The following is a 17,754-nucleotide window of genomic DNA, read 5'->3' as shown; positions in this document are numbered from 1 at the left end:
CAACCATACAGCATTTCCAGGCAAGCAGACCTGTCCCCCATATAAACTATCTTACCAGAGAGTGTACCAGATACACCTTCAAACCCCATACTCTTTAGGAGGTGCCTAGGCACAAGGTGTCCCTGATTTGAAGATCATGGGAAAGCCCTAACCTGTCATGTTTTTCACAGTCTTCACAAGCACTTCCTTATTCCACAGCCAATACGGACTTAATACGGACTTTTCAAGAGAGATCTGTTTATTTCTAGTTAGATTGGTACTTTGACATCAATGCGTTTCAGAAAACAGAAGTGTCATTACTTTGGCTTTGGTTTCTTGACTTACAGACTTACAGAAATACTGTAATTTATGTGGTAGAAGTATGTGTAAGAGGTATATCCCCCCACAACAGAGGCCTTGGTGAAAAGTCTTGTTACTGAAAAACCACTGTGTTGCTTGTAAGAACACTGTGGTTTGGGGTTTTGTTACTGCTTTTTATTTGCATTCGAGACATGAACAAGTATAACCTGTCCCTTTTTTCAGAATAGCTCTTATATTTACATATTGTGTTCAACTCTTTAGTCTTGATACTCTTTCTTTACAACATTCAAAGCTAACGCTTAAAAGAAAATAGTCACAAACTGGTGACACAAACCACTATCGTTCCCATTAGTCACCTAAACTTACTGAAATAACTAAACAAGAATTCCCCAGTCTTATGTACTGTTTTTCAGTCATGTTCTCTGTGTTTGTCCTTGCAGTTTTCTCTGCACAATAATTTATGTCTGCTGGAGACAGGAGCTATGTGCTGAGGCAGCACCCTGAGAGGATGCTGTTAGCTGGTTTGGGCAGCCAGACCTCGGCACATCACCCCGCTCCAGAGCCCGTTCATACTCTGGCTTACTGTGTTTCCAGCACCTCTGTGTTCTCGGTTACTGGTTTTTAAAGCTTTTATACATTGTGTTTTCACATGGTTAATTCCAGTAAAGGTTTTTTTCAGACAGAGGTGTTTTTAAGTGTTAGTAATAAATCACTGCTCCCTTAGGGTCTTCATTTCAGTGGAAATCTTACTAAATAAGAAAAGAGCTGTAAAATCTGATCTGATACTGTAATTGTGAGAGTGAAAAGTAGTATCTTCAGAATGGTGTATGAGAAAAAGATACAGCATCCTGTTCTTATGAATTGCTTGGCTGGGGTATTTTTAAGTCTGCTGGTAATCAAACAGCGTGAGCATCTCCGTTGTTTGCACTTACAGTGTACTTCCAGTCAATCTCTGTTCTTTTCCAGGTGGTGCTTGGCAGTTTGCCTTTAATGTGAAATTCTACCCTCCGGACCCTGCCCAGCTATCTGAAGATATTACCAGGTGTTTAAAACATTAAATACCTTTCTAGAAGGAGCTTAAAAGCTGTTCATAGTAGTGCTTACACTGTTAATTATCCAAGAAAAGGAATGTTTTGTATTCCCACTGGCTTCCTTTCTCTTATGAGCATATGGAAAATATGCGATGCTTTGGCAGAAAAGACACTATGAACAGTGTCCATCCTTTGAACTAAGAAGATTCTTGTATAATTTAACCCTAAAACCTAGCTTTTCCAATATACATATTCCTGAGAGTTGATCTTAATTTTCACAAAGATGCCCGATGCCCATTTTTGCTAGTGCTAACAAGTTGTTATTGTAAATAAAGTCATAACTGTGAAAGAAAAAAAGTGGGTTGAGAATAAGCATGTGTGTAAATTTCGTATGTCCTTTGATGAGGTAAGCAACTGATGTGCACGATATAGGGAATACAGTGGTAATGAATGGCTGTTCCCTGTTGTTCAAGCCACTTAGCTCTGCAATCCACACCTCTGCTCTCTGGTTTTGTATTCAGATTGCAAACACAACCAAAAAAAAATCCTCACCTGGTTTCCTTCTTGGTATAAGGCAGGAAAACTTCTGAGCCATAATGAATTTTGTGCCATCAGCAAACCATTCCCTAGCCTGTTACAGTATTTTGCAACCTGTGGATATTTTTAACTTCCGTTGCTTTGTAGACTACTTGTTGCTTTTAAGCTAGTATAAAGCCTTTGGCTTAGATCAGAGATCCCCTGTGCTAGGCACTGTGCAGAAAGACAGTGTGACAAGAGTTCACACTTCAACCGAGGTCTTCCAAAAGAAAGGATTGCTCTTTTCCTTGTCACCCTCAAATCTCCCTTGGGAACTCCATGCCTTCACCACCAAGCCAATGCTCTTCACTCACTTTCTTCTATCTGGTGATCCCTTGCACTGCTTCTCACCGTGGTTTTAACAGCATTTACTGTTTAAATGAATTTTGAGAAACCTCAACAGCTTGCTAAAGAGACAACTTAAGGTTTTTGAATAGCTTGGAGTTTAGCTACCCTTTAATGAACAGTATTTGGGGGTTTTAATTATTTTTAAAGAAAAGAATCATCAGGTAGCTATATATCTTGGTGTTTTATGATAGAAACCTTGTACTGTTGATGGGTAATTCTCCGTCTAGGTCACTAAACAAAGTAATAACCTATTTTACTGAGAGATCTCCATGCTGCTTTATAAAGATAAATTAGGCATTGCTACCCATAAGTTAGGCAAGGGTTTGGTTTTTTTTCCAAAATTATTGCTAACCTTGTTAACACCTGAAAAACTTTGGGCTTGGGAGTTTTTCTGCAAATTAATAGAGGAACCGAGGCCTCTTTCTGGTGCTTGGACAGTGCTCTTTTGGGGGCAGCATTGGAGGAGCACTTTCTGAGCCACCTTGGTGCTCCGTTGCAGGTACTACCTCTGCTTGCAGCTGAGAGATGACATCGTGTCAGGTCGGCTGCCCTGCTCGTTCGTCACGCTGGCCCTGCTGGGCTCCTACACTGTGCAGTCAGAGCTCGGCGACTACGACCCCGATGAGTACGGCAGCGACTACATCAGCGAATTCCGCTTTGCACCAAATCACACTAAAGAGTTGGAGGATAAAGTGATCGAGCTGCACAAGAGCCACAGGTAGGTAGAGCACATCAGTATGGGCTGTGGCCTGCTTTCAAGTACCGTCCTGGTGCATCAGGAAACGTTAAAATCTGCTGCAGTATACTTAATAAGAATATTTTTCGGATGAGACTCCTCTTCGTGTCTTCAGTTAGAGAAGAGCTTTGCAGCATGAAAAATAACAGGATCTGCACCAGAGCTTTGGCTCTGGTAGGCACCCAGCTACCTAAGGGGTATGGCTGTAGTTCTGACAGGCTGAAAATGTTTTCCAGCTGCTGGATTTTATTTCAGATTCTGTTTCCTTAACATTGATGCTAGAATTGATTGCTTTTCCTCAGGGGAATGACACCTGCAGAAGCTGAGATGCATTTCCTGGAGAATGCCAAAAAACTGTCAATGTACGGAGTAGATCTCCATCATGCCAAGGTATGTACTCTAGTTCTTTCATCAGTCATCTTTCTCCTGTGGCATAGTACTTGAATCTGCATGGACTCCTTGATTTATTCTTTCCTGTTGTTTTGAGACAGGCCTTTTCTGGTATAAATCATGTGTTAACATGAGGAAAGGTGACTCATAGGATAAGCATAGATTTATCTTGTAACTAACATAACTTAGCCTGTAGATTCAAAGATGTTGCACATCAACCTTTCATGTTGATTAAGCAACCAAATCCTTTGGGAAAATATCGAATGGATGGAGTAATGAGGAAGGTTATTAGAAGCTGTTCGGAGGGTGATCCATTGTCATTTCATTCAGTTACATTTTCCAATTTAATAAGGCCAACTATGGTATCCTAACTAGATAAGCAGATCATTTCTAATACAGCAGAGAACTTTCAAGCAATTATTTAGCTATGCTGAAAACCTAATCAGATTGATAGTAATGGGCAGACGACGGCTTGTCTCTCTTCTGAAATGTGGTCGTTGCTGTTGACTGGAAGGGCAGTAATTCTGCTGGAAACATTCTCCCATGATGAAGTAGTTCCTCTAATCATCGACAGGTTAAGTTATGAATAAAACATGGTCATTCTTATTGTGGCTTGGGAAAGCCACCTACCAGCCTCGTGTTGATTGTCTTTTGGGGGGGGGGGCGGGGGGTTGTTTTTTTTTTCCCAAATAAATAATTACTTTTTTCTTCACTCTTCAAAGTAACGCTAATGGATTTTAACATCTTTGAGGTTAGCAAGCATCCCTGGCAAATGAGTGCTGAATGAAGAATCGTGAGCTTTGGAGAGCACTGAATTTTCTGTAAAGGTCAAATTATTGTGAGCCTGTTTTTGTGCTGCAGCAGATCCTTTCAAGAACCAAGATAAATTTGCAGCTCAGATCTTGAAAGGGCCTGCAACCATGTCCCTGGGGCATTTCATAGGAATTGTGCATGTGTGTTACAGAATTCAAGGCAATCTTTTGTGTTCTGTTAATTGCCTTCACTGAAAATGAAAAATCTGGGTATGGCTCAACAGGCAGCACTCTTCCAGGAGGCATGCCACTGCCTTCCCCATGTCTTGCAGATAGGCACAAAATCTTGAGGCGCATTTGGAGCAGAGATAGAAATGGATTGTCGAATGTCTCACAATAGCTTTTTTCCAACATCGTTTGTCCAACACAAAGAAATGTGCAAAACAACAACAAAATGAGTTCCTGTTCTAAATATGTTACAGGCTTTGTTAGTGAAAATTTAACATAGCATAACATTAAGCCCTAAGTATTTTTTTCAGAATATTGGAGAAAGGCTGTGGAATTTAAGATAGGATATCCTGAGATAACCATTTTGGGTTTTTTCTAAAAAATACTAGTGTCTAGTTTTACTCTTCTGTTTTTCATATGGAAAGACTCAGAGCAAGAGAAGTTGGTAGACAAGCTGATCTCACTCTAAAATGATGTTCTTAATTTAAAAAGCTGCAGTGGTAACCGAATTGGGTCTGTCTGTGGGTTAAGAAACCCAACAGTAATCTTGGAAACTGAGCTGAAGGTGAGAAAAGTAGACTCTGTGTGAGAAGTAATGTTTAATTTTAATTAGGTCTGCCAGTGAGATCTGGTGGTATCAGGCTAGGGGACAAATATCTCTGTGGATACCTTTTTGAAGTCACACGCTGGCAGATGTCTCTATGTAAACATCAATTCATTAAGGCTGTGCCAGTATCTTAGGTATTCAACAGATGCTGGACTCGCCAGCTGCGGTTAAAACTAGTTCTCAATTATCCAACACAAGCCTACAATAAAAAATGTGTTCAGATAGACAGATTTGTCCTCTGGGCTGTCACTGTTCTGATAAAGCCCTCCATTCGTATGCAGAGCTGCAGGGATGTGCAGCTCAGCATCTTGTGCCTTGGACATTACAGCTGACAGTTTTCTGTTCCATGCAACCACATCACTCCTGAAAAAAGTCAAATTCTTTTATTCAGGTTTCCTTTTACACCACTAGGATCACATTGAAAAGCAGTCTCTGACACCGACAAGTAACAGAAGCCTTGAATGGACTTAGATCTACTGCAAAGGTGTGGATGAGGGAAGAACACATTTCTCAACAAGTTTTTGAGAAAGTGTATCGAAAGAAGGAGACCCTTGCACCTGTAGCTATGTGCTGTATGTGAGCACATGTGCGTTTCAGGCATTTGCCAGGCAGTGGGATTACTGACATTGAGTCTTTCTCTTTTAGAATGTGTTCACCGTATTTAGATGTTACTCTTTGCTTAGGAAACTGTGAAACTGAAGTCAACTGAAAAAAATTAACTTTGTTTCTTCTGTCGTACCTGGCAGTGATATCACACAAGAGCTTTATTTAGAAAAAATCTACCTTTAAGTGGTGATATCATCACTGTTGAAACACAGTTCCTCTATTGGTGCGTTTTCTAACACTGGAGTGACTTTGTGACCCTAATTCTGTGTTCTGATTTTAAAACAATTTTTTTTGTATTTCAAGCTGTGCCATAGCCTTTTCATCATGACTGACCATGCATGCCTTGTGTTCATCTTAAAATGTAATCAGATTTTCACTGTATGTCTAAACGATGGCTTGTTCGGACAAACAGAGGAAAACGATGAATTCATCTCATGACTATTATAGGGTGACATCTTCATGGCCTCTGTTGTCAGACTTCTGTAACTTTTAAGTTATTTTAAAATAGTTACTGAAAAACTCTGTGCTTTAAGGTGGATCCTTCTTTTCTCCAGTGTGAGTACTTAGCTAAATGAAAAAACCAGTTGTACAGGCTAGTGGTGATAACAAACTGTGAAGATTGGTTTTAGACTGTTTGAAGGCTTCTAAAGGAAAGAGAAACATGCCTTACTTAAAAAATACATATTTATGGGTATGTTCTGATAAGACTGGCCAGATCTTTTGTAGTGCTAACATGTCTGACCTACAGCTTCCCTGTCAAACATGGGTTATGGCACAGGCACAGTTGCACATTTTTAAAAGAATCTTTCTGGTTCAAATGCCCAGCTTTCTGCCTGATGTTCATTTCAAGTGAAAATACTGAGCATAGGCACAACAGTGTTAAGGAAACTAGCAAACCAACTAAAGCCAAGAGGAGCAAACTACAGAAGAAAAATCCATCTAAGGATTCACAAGGCTTAGTCATGGAATGAGTGATGCCAGGAGAAGTAAATTTGTATGCTGTCCTATTTACTTTCAATCTGGTATTTATGCTAATAACACTTTTTTATTATGCTAATAGAATTTTGCTGTATGGTTAATATAATTCTTTCAATAATATCTAAAATTTCCCCCCTCCTTTTGGGGTCTTTCTAAAATATAAGGCAACATTTGCAACACTCAGTTTCTCTCACCCTGCCCAACCTTACTATTACTTGCATGAATGCAGTCAATGAGTAGGGTAGCTCTCAGAAATCAGGTCACTACAGCTGATGCATTAAAAAGATGAAGCTCAGATAGAAACACAGTATACAAGAATCTGGAGTACTGGAGGGTGTAAGGAGAGAAATATTCAACAAGGTGTATTGCTTGCTTTTCCAGGATTCTGAGGGAGTGGAAATCATGCTAGGAGTTTGTGCAAGTGGTCTCTTAATATATCGAGACAGACTCAGAATAAATAGATTTGCCTGGCCAAAGGTTCTGAAAATTTCCTACAAGAGGAACAACTTCTACATCAAAATCCGACCAGGGGAGGTAAGGGCATCCTGACACTCTTTAGTGAATGAACCTTTCCAGAAAACCCATGTTCTCATTGATTTGTTGACTTGTTGTGTCTTGCAAGACTTTAACATTCCTCTCCATTTATATTTTTTAATCTGTGCTGATTTTCTTAGGAAAGATTAGGTAAATACTTTATTTAAAATATGGGTAAAATCTGCTTTGGTGTTTTTCTGTTTACATCCATGCACTAACATAAAGACGAAATATGGCCATCTGCATATAAAAAGCTCATCCGTATTATGAATACTTTGGGAATTTAAGTAACATATTGCTTATTCATGGAGTGCTTGTTATCCAGTGTCATGTTGTATATTAAATTAGCGTCTATTCATCTTACCCACTACGAGTTGTAACAGGCTATACCAAATTTTATAAGCATATCAAGCTAGTACATTTGAACTCAGAGCAGAAACACAGAAACTGGTAAAAACTGAGACAAGCATCCATCATTCAGCATTTTTGGTAGCTACTACACGCATTAGCCCTCCCAGGCCCACAGGAGCTGTGTTCTGGCTCTGGAGAAGGTGATGTGAAATCTCGTACAGTGAGTGCCCTCTCGTGGCTCAGCCGGATGCGTAGCAGATGCCTACCTCATGGGTTGAGCGTGCACTAACCCAGAAATAGGATGATAAGTCTTAGGAAAAATCCCAGAAGGAGTTCAAGGTCATCACAGGCAAAGGAGTGTCTCCATTTTAAGTGCTGAGACAGTAATCGGTCTGTGATAGGATGAAAAACCCATATCCATTTTAGGGAGTGGAGCTGTATAGCAGGACAGAAACCACCTGGATGAGGACTGGCATTTCTCCCTTAATGCAGTATGGCAGTTGGGAGTCCCCAGCCAGTGTCTCCAGCACTGACTTCATAAATCACCTGGGAAATCTGCTGGGGCCTCTCATCAACCCAGGACCTGAGCCCTTTTTAGAGTCCTAAACCAAAATCCACAAACCTACATCTCCTGCCTCTCAGTAGAAACCGTTTAAGTAACCAACTTCCCAGTCTTGAGTTTGATTTAAAAACAAAACAAAACAAAGCAAACAGGCAAACAAAAACAAATAGCCACTGATGTTCCCAGTGCCTGCACTGAAGCTCTCCACCACTGAAGCCCTGTTGAGCTCTGCTGGTCTTGGTATGTAGCATCCTGTGACCAGGTCATAGTTCCTTATGCAAAATAATCAGTGCAGTCTCTTTCCAAATCACATCTGATGACAATGAGATTCACGGTCCCGTGCGTCACTCATATAATCTTTATTCTTTTGCTGTTTCCTGCCCTGCCTCTCTCCTGTCAGTTGCCCATAGGGATCCAGGCTTCCTTGCAAGTGCCCTTCTGCCTACCTTTCCCCGATCACAGCAACGCTGTTTCACCTACTCAGCTATCTGTATGTACCCATCAACACGTTACAGCAGTTGTAGCTGGCACAGATTTTGCATCTGGAATATATAAATCTGCAGCATGACCTAGAAAGGTCTCTTAGTATCCCCAGCCGACTCTCTTCAATTGTGTGTCTTTTCCTTATCCTCACCAGGAGATAAATTAACTAAACTGTGATTTGCGAACTGTAGTTCTTTCACTGTAAATCTCCTTAATCTAAGGCTGTGTGATCAGTCCCTGGGGACTGTTGACCCCCCCAGGCTATTAGCAGGCTTCCCACTGTTGTTTAACCTGGTGAAGTTAAAACAACAGGGTTAAAACACTTAAATAATGTTTTTCTCAGAAGTCTTCCAAGTCTTAACTGATCTCTTTGTTACTATAGGACATAAATCATCACTGTCACCATCAAAACCCTCTTGCTTGTTATCTGGGTTTCCCCAAAAAAACGATCCTCAAAAGTTGCCATTGATCATCACTCACCGCTTTCTTCCCAGATATAGTCTGCAGAATGTGTATATATGTGGTTATATACATGAGCTTATACATTCACTCTTGCAATGAGATGGTATAGACAGAGGAAATGAAGATGAACCTGTGTACACTGTCTAAAAATAGATGCACAGCATCAAATACATACTTTTTCTTTTTTTCCTACCTAGTTTGAGCAGTTTGAAAGCACTATTGGGTTTAAGTTGCCAAATCATCGTGCTGCAAAGCGCTTATGGAAAGTGTGTGTTGAGCACCACACATTTTTCAGGTATGTGGATTTCTTTTCCTAAAAGTGTGATAAAAAACGCAACAGAAAAGCCCAATTCTGCCAGCAGAGACAAAACCCTTAAAATCAAATTGTCTTTTTGATCACAAGATATCTGAGTAGACAAGGGAAGGTTATTGCTTCTTCAGAATTTGAAATGTTTCACCCACATTATTCATACTATTTCAGATAGATGCTGAATGTTTAAAACCACCATATGGTCCCAATTAATCGTTGTGCTCTATCTGTGCCATGATATTATCAGCCGCTATAATTAAAGAGACGAAGGACTCTGCTGCACTTCTGTACATACGCTTGTATAAGGAGAACAACTTAATATGGAAAGTTACTGTGGGATGTGGATAAGAGTTTAAAAAAAAAATGAGATTTTTATTTAATGACATATGAAAATACAGACAGTAGTCAGTGGTGATATTTTTTGGTCATCCCAGAATACCCAATCCACAGCTGTAATTTTTGTCCTGCTGAGGCATTTTCCAGCTATGTTCTTGACATCTAAGATGACCTGAGAAAAGTTTGGGGTAGTGGAATAAATGCTGTAATTAGTTTGTGTTGATAGCCAGCAAGGAGATACTTAACAATGGAAACCCAAAAGGGTGAGATTTTCAATGGCACAAAGGGATGCGCAGCATTAAACACCCTTCTCAAGATGTTTGGGAGGACTGAAGAATTTCTCTCCTTTCTTAAAACTATTGGGACAGGCTATCTGTACTTAGCAGCAAAAGATCTAAGAATAAATTGAGCGTGCATTTTTTGAGTGTTTTCTGATTTTTTAATAGAAAATCAATGCCTAAAGCATAAACTCCATAGCAGGAGAATGGCTTTTTCAGCAAACTCCCATAGCCAAAATACAGACAGTGGGAAGATTCTAACCTGAAAAATGTCTGCATCCCTGTGAGTGAATACTGCCTGACATTCACTGGAAATCTCTTCTGGCCCTGTCCTCAGCATAGCAGCACCATGTTAAATTTGAAGTATGAGAGATATATCCGTATTTCAGCCCAGATCACAGTCCCTGATACAAGGAACACCTTATTTTTAGTTTTGGTGATTAAAAATAATAAACCTGATTTTAAAGCAGTAAGAGACTGAGTGATTCTTGCCCATTAGGAAGAACTCAACTCTTCAAATGCATTAGCTAAGCGTTTTTCTCATGCTATAATGAGGGGCATCCTTTGATTCCCTTTTAACTACAGACCCATGAGGCACAGGTTGCGATGGAGAGTGGTACCCAACAGTCATCTCTCCTCTGCAGAAATAGTAGACTGATTTTTGGAGGAGAGGGAGTAACGGATGCACTGCTTGGTGTGTTTTAGGCTCCTGCTGCCAGAAGCACCTCCAAAGAAGTTCCTCACACTGGGCTCCAAGTTTCGCTACAGCGGCCGGACGCAGGCCCAGACAAGGAGAGCCAGCGCCCTCATAGACCGTCCTGCACCTTACTTTGAGCGGTCTTCTAGTAAACGTTACACTATGTCTCGCAGTTTAGATGGGGGTAAGGGCCTCTCAATTGGCTTTGTCAGAAGTTATCATCACGGTGGTCACTGCTTTAGATTAGGTATAATAAACCCCTTGTCATCTCATCTCCTTGAGCTTCAGCTGAGTGGAAGCTGTGAGTACTTGCACGTTCACTGCAGGGGTAGAAGAGGATGCAGAGAAATACTGTGCTAAATGTACTGCTGCGGTCCTTACAGAGTGTTTGTCTGGTCCTTGGGAGCCCACACCTCATTGGAGGCTCTCTCCTCAGCCTCACACCTGCAAAGCACTTCCCCGCTTTGGGAGAGGACGGGGCACCTGGACCTGCCAGCCTGGACCTGCCTGCCCAAGCAAGTCAGGCTTCAACACTTTTTCAGGGTTTGCATGAGTAACTGTTTGGGTTTAATTTAGCTTTTTCTCCTACGTAGGTTTTGCATTTAAGTATATGTTACAATTCATAAATGAATTATTTCCCTTGATTGAGTAATAACACTTGCTTCCAATTACCTCGTGTCCTAGTCGGATGAGCTCTTAACAGACTTTTTCCATACATTACTTCTGAAGGTGTGAGATGGAGAGTAACATGTGCAGGTTAATAGTACGTCCTTCCTCCTCCTCTCTTTCTCTGTGGTTCATGGAGGTCACAGTTCTGCTGCTCCCTTAGGTTAAACCAGCGTGTGATTCAGAGTCTCAGCTACTTCATCAGCTGTTACTGTTTTCAGATGTTGAGTAAAAAGAGGTCTTCGTTTATTTTTGTAGAAAAAAAAAGACTGAGGCTAAATTCAGAATTGCTATGGCTTAAAAAAAAAAAAAAAAAGGTGGATTCTCCTGGAGAATATCACAAATTAATTGCAATGAATATAGATGATGGTGGGGAGAGGGAGAAGCTTTGATTTAAAAGTACTAGTGACAAGCCTTCTTTTCTCCCCCTAAAGGTGCTGCTTGTCATTAATTATTTTGGAATCTTCTAATTCTGATGTGCTTCTTGCTCGTTACCAAGCAACTGGTGACCTGATTGCTGTGCATGTGTCTCAAAGCAGAAATTATCCTTCTGCGTTATTTTGTTTGTAACGTCTGAACAAGATGTCTCCCTCTACTCCCTTTGCTTTCTCCTACCTCCTGAGCTTATTCCCAAGAGACAAGATATCTGAAACGCTTTTCCCCAGCATTTGTTAGACTCCGCAGGTTTTTATGATGTTAATTTGCATAAGTGCAAATGGGGAAAAGAGGTTTTTTAATCAGTGCTTATGATTTCTTCACTAATGTCGCTACTATAACACAAACGTGGCTGTAACATTCTGCATCACGATTACACTGTGATCCTGGCCCTGTCATTTGTTACAGATGCAAGTAACTTTATAAATTTGAATAGTCCTGTTGACTTAGAAATTAGTTACACAGTAGTCAAGAGCAGGGTCTAGGTATATATTAGTGTTTTGATAACATTCTATCTGTAAATTTACTATTTACTTCAAAATCATTTATACGTATTTAAGTTTGCTGAATTATCGAACGTTTGCATCCTAAAATATTCTGGTTTGGCCCACTGAATTGAATGCCATCATTTCCCAGAATTTTTTAGCATAATGAGCTCACTCAACTGGCAGACTTTACTACTCAATGATACAAAGATCCCATTTCTTGATTCTCAGATATTATGCCTGTGTTACATCAATATTGTCATTTCCTGTAATGCAGCACATTACTTACCGTGCATTTGATCTGCATTGTTATATTCTGACAGAGTTCCAAAAAAACCTCTTCCACCCCCATGGCTGATGTCATAGCTGGTTCTCCTTCTGTTTCCTGCCTGATAACTCTGGCAACGCGTTGATTTTTTTCTGATGTTTTACTACAGTAGCGCTTTTAATGGCTTGCTAACATTTAACAACTGTGTAATGCGCACATTAGCTACAGTAATGTGTGTATACACATCCATAATATATGTTTATGCATATAAAAGCTACAAGCTTTATTTCAAGTAAACAGTTTATTTAAATGTATGCACATGCTTCTGGTTTCCTGAAACATGACATAGTTGTGTTTTCAGCAATATCTGAAATGTTTTACTAACCCAGCTTTTTAATTTTATGCAGCTTCTCAGCAAAAGCTATTTCAGACTTTCCCTCTTTAAATATTTGCTTTTAGCATCAGTGAATGAAAACCATGAAATGTACATGAAGGATTCTGTGTCTGCTGCAGAGGTTGGTACTGGCCAGTACGCCACAACAAAGGGCATCTCTCAGACCAACTTGATAACCACTGTGACTCCAGAGAAAAAGGCAGAAGAAGAGAAAGATGATGAAGAGGGCAAAAAGAAAAGAGCAGAGGAAGTCACCCCGGTCTCGGCAGTACGCCATGACACCAAGGTAGAGTTTTGCGGTTTTTGTATTAAACCGACCTGTCTGGAGAGCACTCGGAAAAATGCAGAATTGTTAGGGAGGGAGGGAGGAGATAACCTAGTTCTGTGAAAGGTAACTAGAATATACACGGTTGTATGTACGTGTATATATATATATGTGTGTTTTGAATCAATATTTTTAGAGTCCTTTCACATTTCATATGAAGTTGTAGAAGTTAGTTCCTGCCTCAGGCTGGTTTTTAAAATCCATTTAACAGTCAGCACGTGTTTTTTACATAGCATTCAAGGGCTTTTTAGGAAATACCCAAAAGTAGCCTGACAGTGCACGTTTTGCTCCTTTGGTCTTCAGTTGTATTTTGACTTTAGTATGAGCATCATGTTTTTCATTTTTTGACAAGGCAGCAAAATAGTTCTGTGTTCTTGTATGTAGCTCTGTGCTTTAAACTATTGTATTTTTCTCATTTACTTCTCATAATACTATGTTTCCTTGCATGTACTTCAATGAGCATTTTTCTCTATTAACTTGTGGGTAGTAATACACTATTATAAGCTTTTTTTTCCTGGCTTACAAAAGCATTTGATTCCCTCATTTGAAGTTTTGCATTGAAGAAAACTGTTTTTGTTGATGATTCTCTGCTCAGTTGTTAAGTTTGATTCATTCCTCACCATCTCAGATCCCAGCACCACTGCATACATGTACACACATTGCTGTGCATTATAGCTACTGAGTTATTAAGATGAGGTAAACCAAACAGGGGCACAGAGAAGATACTGAATTTCAGAGATTGACAGTGGAGAGAAATAAGGTAGAATCAGAAAAGATCAGGTGTAAAATATCCTCTGTTTCTTTTACGTTGAGGAGAAGAAAACAGAATATGAAATACTGAATATTATTCAAAAATACTGATATAATTCAAAAAGCGTACTTTGGAATGCACTTGGTAAACAAGTAAGATTTTCCCTCTTCTTTTGCAAGGAAAATCCTTAATGTATACCTTTACACCCACAAAACCATCATGCATGCAAATGTTAGAGCCTGAACTTCTAGCCTTATAATGTAAGGCCACAATGAGCTACACAGCTAAAGGATCAAGTCCTCAAAAAAGAGTTGCGATTAAGGTACCAAAAATCAGAAACAAATTGAATTACTGAAAATTGCAGATGAGAAAAGATTTTCTTTTGAAAGTGTGTGATATAATTGTAGCATTAAAAAAAAAATCTGTAAAATTTAACTGAGGTCTTCTTTAAACTCCATGAGTTTCTGCATGGAGAAAAATTGATGAAAATCAAATATGCAGAAAATATCCAATAGGAACTAATGGTGTCCCAAGTGTTTGTTAATTTAGGTCAATGGAGAGATCAGCTGCATTTCAAAGATCGTCTGTTCCTTATATATGGCTAGAAATACTCAAAGATATTTTTAGGAGAATATTTTGATGGTACTTAAACATGCGCAGATGAATGATTTTTGCCCCGCACTCAAGAGGTGGGTTCTGTTTAAACCATCCATTAATAGAGCTTCATTTCTATAAGCCTATAGAGATCTCAGTCCTGCTTCTGCTGGACCTGCTAACAGCTTTGTCATTCATCATAAAGAGAATAGAGTCTCAAGAAACACGGGACAAATTTGAAATCAGATTCCTATTTAAGGGTATATAAATTTTATAGGTAGGTTTTCAACTTTTCCACTAAGACATTTTTCTTTCGCTTTATCCATATGTAGTTAAGTACCAGAAGTTATTCTAAATATTAACACTGCAAAGATGTCAGTAAGTGAATAGTCTGTATTAGCAAAGAATAAATTTACTTTGGCTTTTTGCCTTCACAATGTAAAGAGAAGTTCTGTGTATTTAGCTCACATAAAGTCCTATGAGTCCATCAGCATTGAATTTTGACTTGAGCTTACTGCACTGAGCCTATAAAGAAGACATTTGTAAGTGGTTTGAAGTTAGGCTTGGTTTTGGTTCCTTAATTCAGGAATACAGATTGCCTGAACTGATTGCGTTTTTAACTGTTCTGGTTAGAGAAGAGAGAGAAGCAAAATATTAAGAGGGGAAGGAGCTCTTCCGTGTAAATATTGGGCTCAAATCCCATTCCTACCATTAATATATCTGGTAAAGATTAGGCTTAGTAGCTAGTGTTGATGCAACCTGTGTCTAAAACTTAAATCCTGCTTGTTGGCTCAGATTTAGCATCAGTTTGTACAGGCAAATGCTGTTTTGGCTTTGAAGTCATTTTGCTCTTGGGAGCTGGGAGTGGCAGTGGGGTTGAAATGCCTTTTGTAGCTCCTCAGGGAGATGCATAGATGCATGGTGGATGGAGCAGCTCAGGCACTTAGGGTTTGGTCATGGAGCCAGTGTGCCACTTCAGCTAAGTATGCCTAGTTGACTTTGGCCAAAACATCTTCAATCCATCAGTATCATGGCAGGTCTATCATACTGAGGTATTTTGGTGATGATGATGGTTGTTGTCCTTCTAAAGATCAGATGTGGCTGCCCTCAGGGAGCATATTAAGTGACAGTCACCCCACCTGCTGAATCACCTCACTCCTCCTACCAATTTTTCATCCTTAAATAACCTTAAAGACTGGTTGAATGCCCTGCAAGAGGCGTATCAAAGCAAATCCTGCTTGTTGGTAACCAGTATTCTTTGCATTGTGGTGAAATTTGTAGCAAAAGTGTTGGGTATGTTTTTACCTCTTCAGTATGGGTAGAGAGTCACTTTTTGACTATGGGGAGATGTGGCTGTGTGGGGCATGAACGTCTCTGTGGTCAGCCCCCCTTCAGATCCCCAGTGAGAGAGCATGGCGTCTGCCTAGCCTAAAACCCGCAGCTCTCTTCTTTCAACATGTTGCGGAAGCAGTGGGGTGCAGCATAGAGGGGCAGCAGGGCACTGCCAGCCCCCTGGCACTGCCTGCACCAGCTCACTGTGGGCAGAGGTGAGGGCAGGGCTGTGGGGATGCCCGGTGAAGGCCAGCCTGGGCAGTGATAGGAGCCGTGCTGAGGAGCTGGCTGATGGGGTAGGTATCGAGCTAGTACATTTTTTTCCGTCGGTAAGAGCTGACATATGGATTTATGCCCCCCCTCAAAACTAGAATGTGTTTTATTTAGATTTAGGACCTAGATTTTTTTTTTTTTTTTAATATTGTAATGGAGAAATTTGGGCACATAGAGTTTTAAAATCCTTGGGGTTTTAATTATTACTGCTGAGGTTGTCCAAGGCATAGATGGGAAGCATCTGGCCCCCACTGGGTCTCCTCCTGACTGCAGGAGTGCTTTCACAAGCAGTGTTGGTATTAGAAATACATTCCCTCATTTCTTTGTTGCTCTCCATGTACTTCATGTTTGAAAGCTCCTTATGATCTGAAGCCAGTCTTACCGTAAGTGGAAATTGGCAGCACCTGAAACTCTACATATGGCCATGAAGGTTTTTATGTAAATCCCGTGCTGCAGATGACTAGACAAATGCTGAATCAAGAAGTTGCCTTTTGTAAGCTGTAACCCTGATTCACTAATACCTGTGGTGTGCGGCATGGGAACATGCACCATTTAACTCAGTGGAAAGCTATGGTGTTAAAATACTGTTTATAATTTTTTATATATATATACTATTTATCATCACAGAAGAAAATTAACTAATTACAGTTTTCTTTTTGTCCTTTTGCTTTTGCGCCTTGTTTGCTGCTCTTTCTCTGTCACCAGCCATCTTTGCTTGGCACTGACTCCCACCACCCCTCGCCATCCTCGCAGCCTGGCCGCCATGTATCTTCAGCAAAGCTTCGCAGGAGATGCAAGGAGAGTGCTCGAACAAAGTCCTTAGGCTGTGAGGCGCCGAAAGAGAGCGCTCCAAAGCACAGCGAGTCGGAGCCAGACTCTGACAGAAAGGGTCGAGTTTGCTCTGCTGAGCAAGATGTGCCTTTCGGCTATAAGCAAAAAGCCAGCAAAGGCGGAACACTGTTTTCCTTCTCCTTGCAACTTCCAGAGTCATTTCCTTCCCTCCTGGATGACGACGGCTACCTGTCGCTCCCTAACCTCTCCGAAACCAACCTCCTGCCTGCCAGCGTGCAGCACTACCTTCCCATCCGCTCTCCCTCCCTGGTGCCTTGCTTCCTCTTCATTTTTTTCTTTCTGCTCTCTGCCTCTTTCTCAGTGCCATACGCCCTCACTCTCTCCTTTCCTCTGGCTATGTGCCTCTGCTACCTGGAGCCCAAGGCGGCCTCCTTGAGTGCCTCACTTGCCAATGACCTGAGTGACAGTTCAGAGGAAGAGGTGTGTACCTCGGCATCGAACACACTCTTTTTTGTGTTCAGTGCTTCAGTCCTAACCAGTGTTAGATTGCTGCAATAGTGGTCCTACTTTCAGAGCCTCATTTCTGTCTGTGCTGATATGTTAGAAGGGGTGTTTTTGGTTTTTTGTTTTTGGTTTGGGGGTTGTTTTTTTAAATTCTTATTTTTTTTTTTCTCGTGTTGGGAGTGCAGCTTGGGGCCCAGGGTTAGGCACAACACTGTGTGGAAGTGGCTTGGTTTGAACTGTGTCAGCTGATGCAAAGTGACTTGCACTAGACAAATTGCCACTGATCAGCTCTGAAGTATTGTATCTGAACCCGCCAAGACCTTTTTCTTCCCCCTGTCAGTTTATACTAGTTAGAATAGTTTTCTAAATG

The 17,754-nt window shown here is 40.6% G+C and overlaps 1 protein-coding gene across 16 annotated transcripts in view; it reads left to right on the top strand.

Annotated features, from left to right (window-relative positions):
• Positions 1 to 17,754, top strand: part of EPB41L3 (erythrocyte membrane protein band 4.1 like 3) — a 97,178-nt gene that overhangs the window by 58,876 nt on the left and 20,548 nt on the right. For 8 of the 16 annotated variants that reach the window (XM_074821556.1, XM_074821529.1, XM_074821536.1 and 5 more), the window contains exons 6-13: positions 1,267 to 1,342; positions 2,755 to 2,973; positions 3,294 to 3,381; positions 6,934 to 7,086; positions 9,142 to 9,239; positions 10,574 to 10,749; positions 12,879 to 13,099; positions 16,794 to 17,360. In XM_074821556.1, coding sequence (XP_074677657.1) covers positions 1,267 to 1,342; positions 2,755 to 2,973; positions 3,294 to 3,381; positions 6,934 to 7,086; positions 9,142 to 9,239; positions 10,574 to 10,749; positions 12,879 to 13,099; positions 16,794 to 17,360 — 1,598 coding nt within the window. The remainder of the gene's footprint in view (positions 1 to 1,266; positions 1,343 to 2,754; positions 2,974 to 3,293; positions 3,382 to 6,933; positions 7,087 to 9,141; positions 9,240 to 10,573; positions 10,750 to 12,878; positions 13,100 to 16,793; positions 17,361 to 17,754) is intronic. The other 8 variants (XM_074821523.1, XM_074821507.1, XM_074821596.1 and 5 more) reach the window with 3 other exon arrangements.

Source organism: Strix aluco, chromosome 1 (genome assembly GCF_031877795.1).
Source record: "Strix aluco isolate bStrAlu1 chromosome 1, bStrAlu1.hap1, whole genome shotgun sequence".
Lineage (NCBI taxonomy): Eukaryota > Metazoa > Chordata > Aves > Strigiformes > Strigidae > Strix > Strix aluco.
This window is presented reverse-complemented; position numbering and strand designations above follow the sequence as displayed.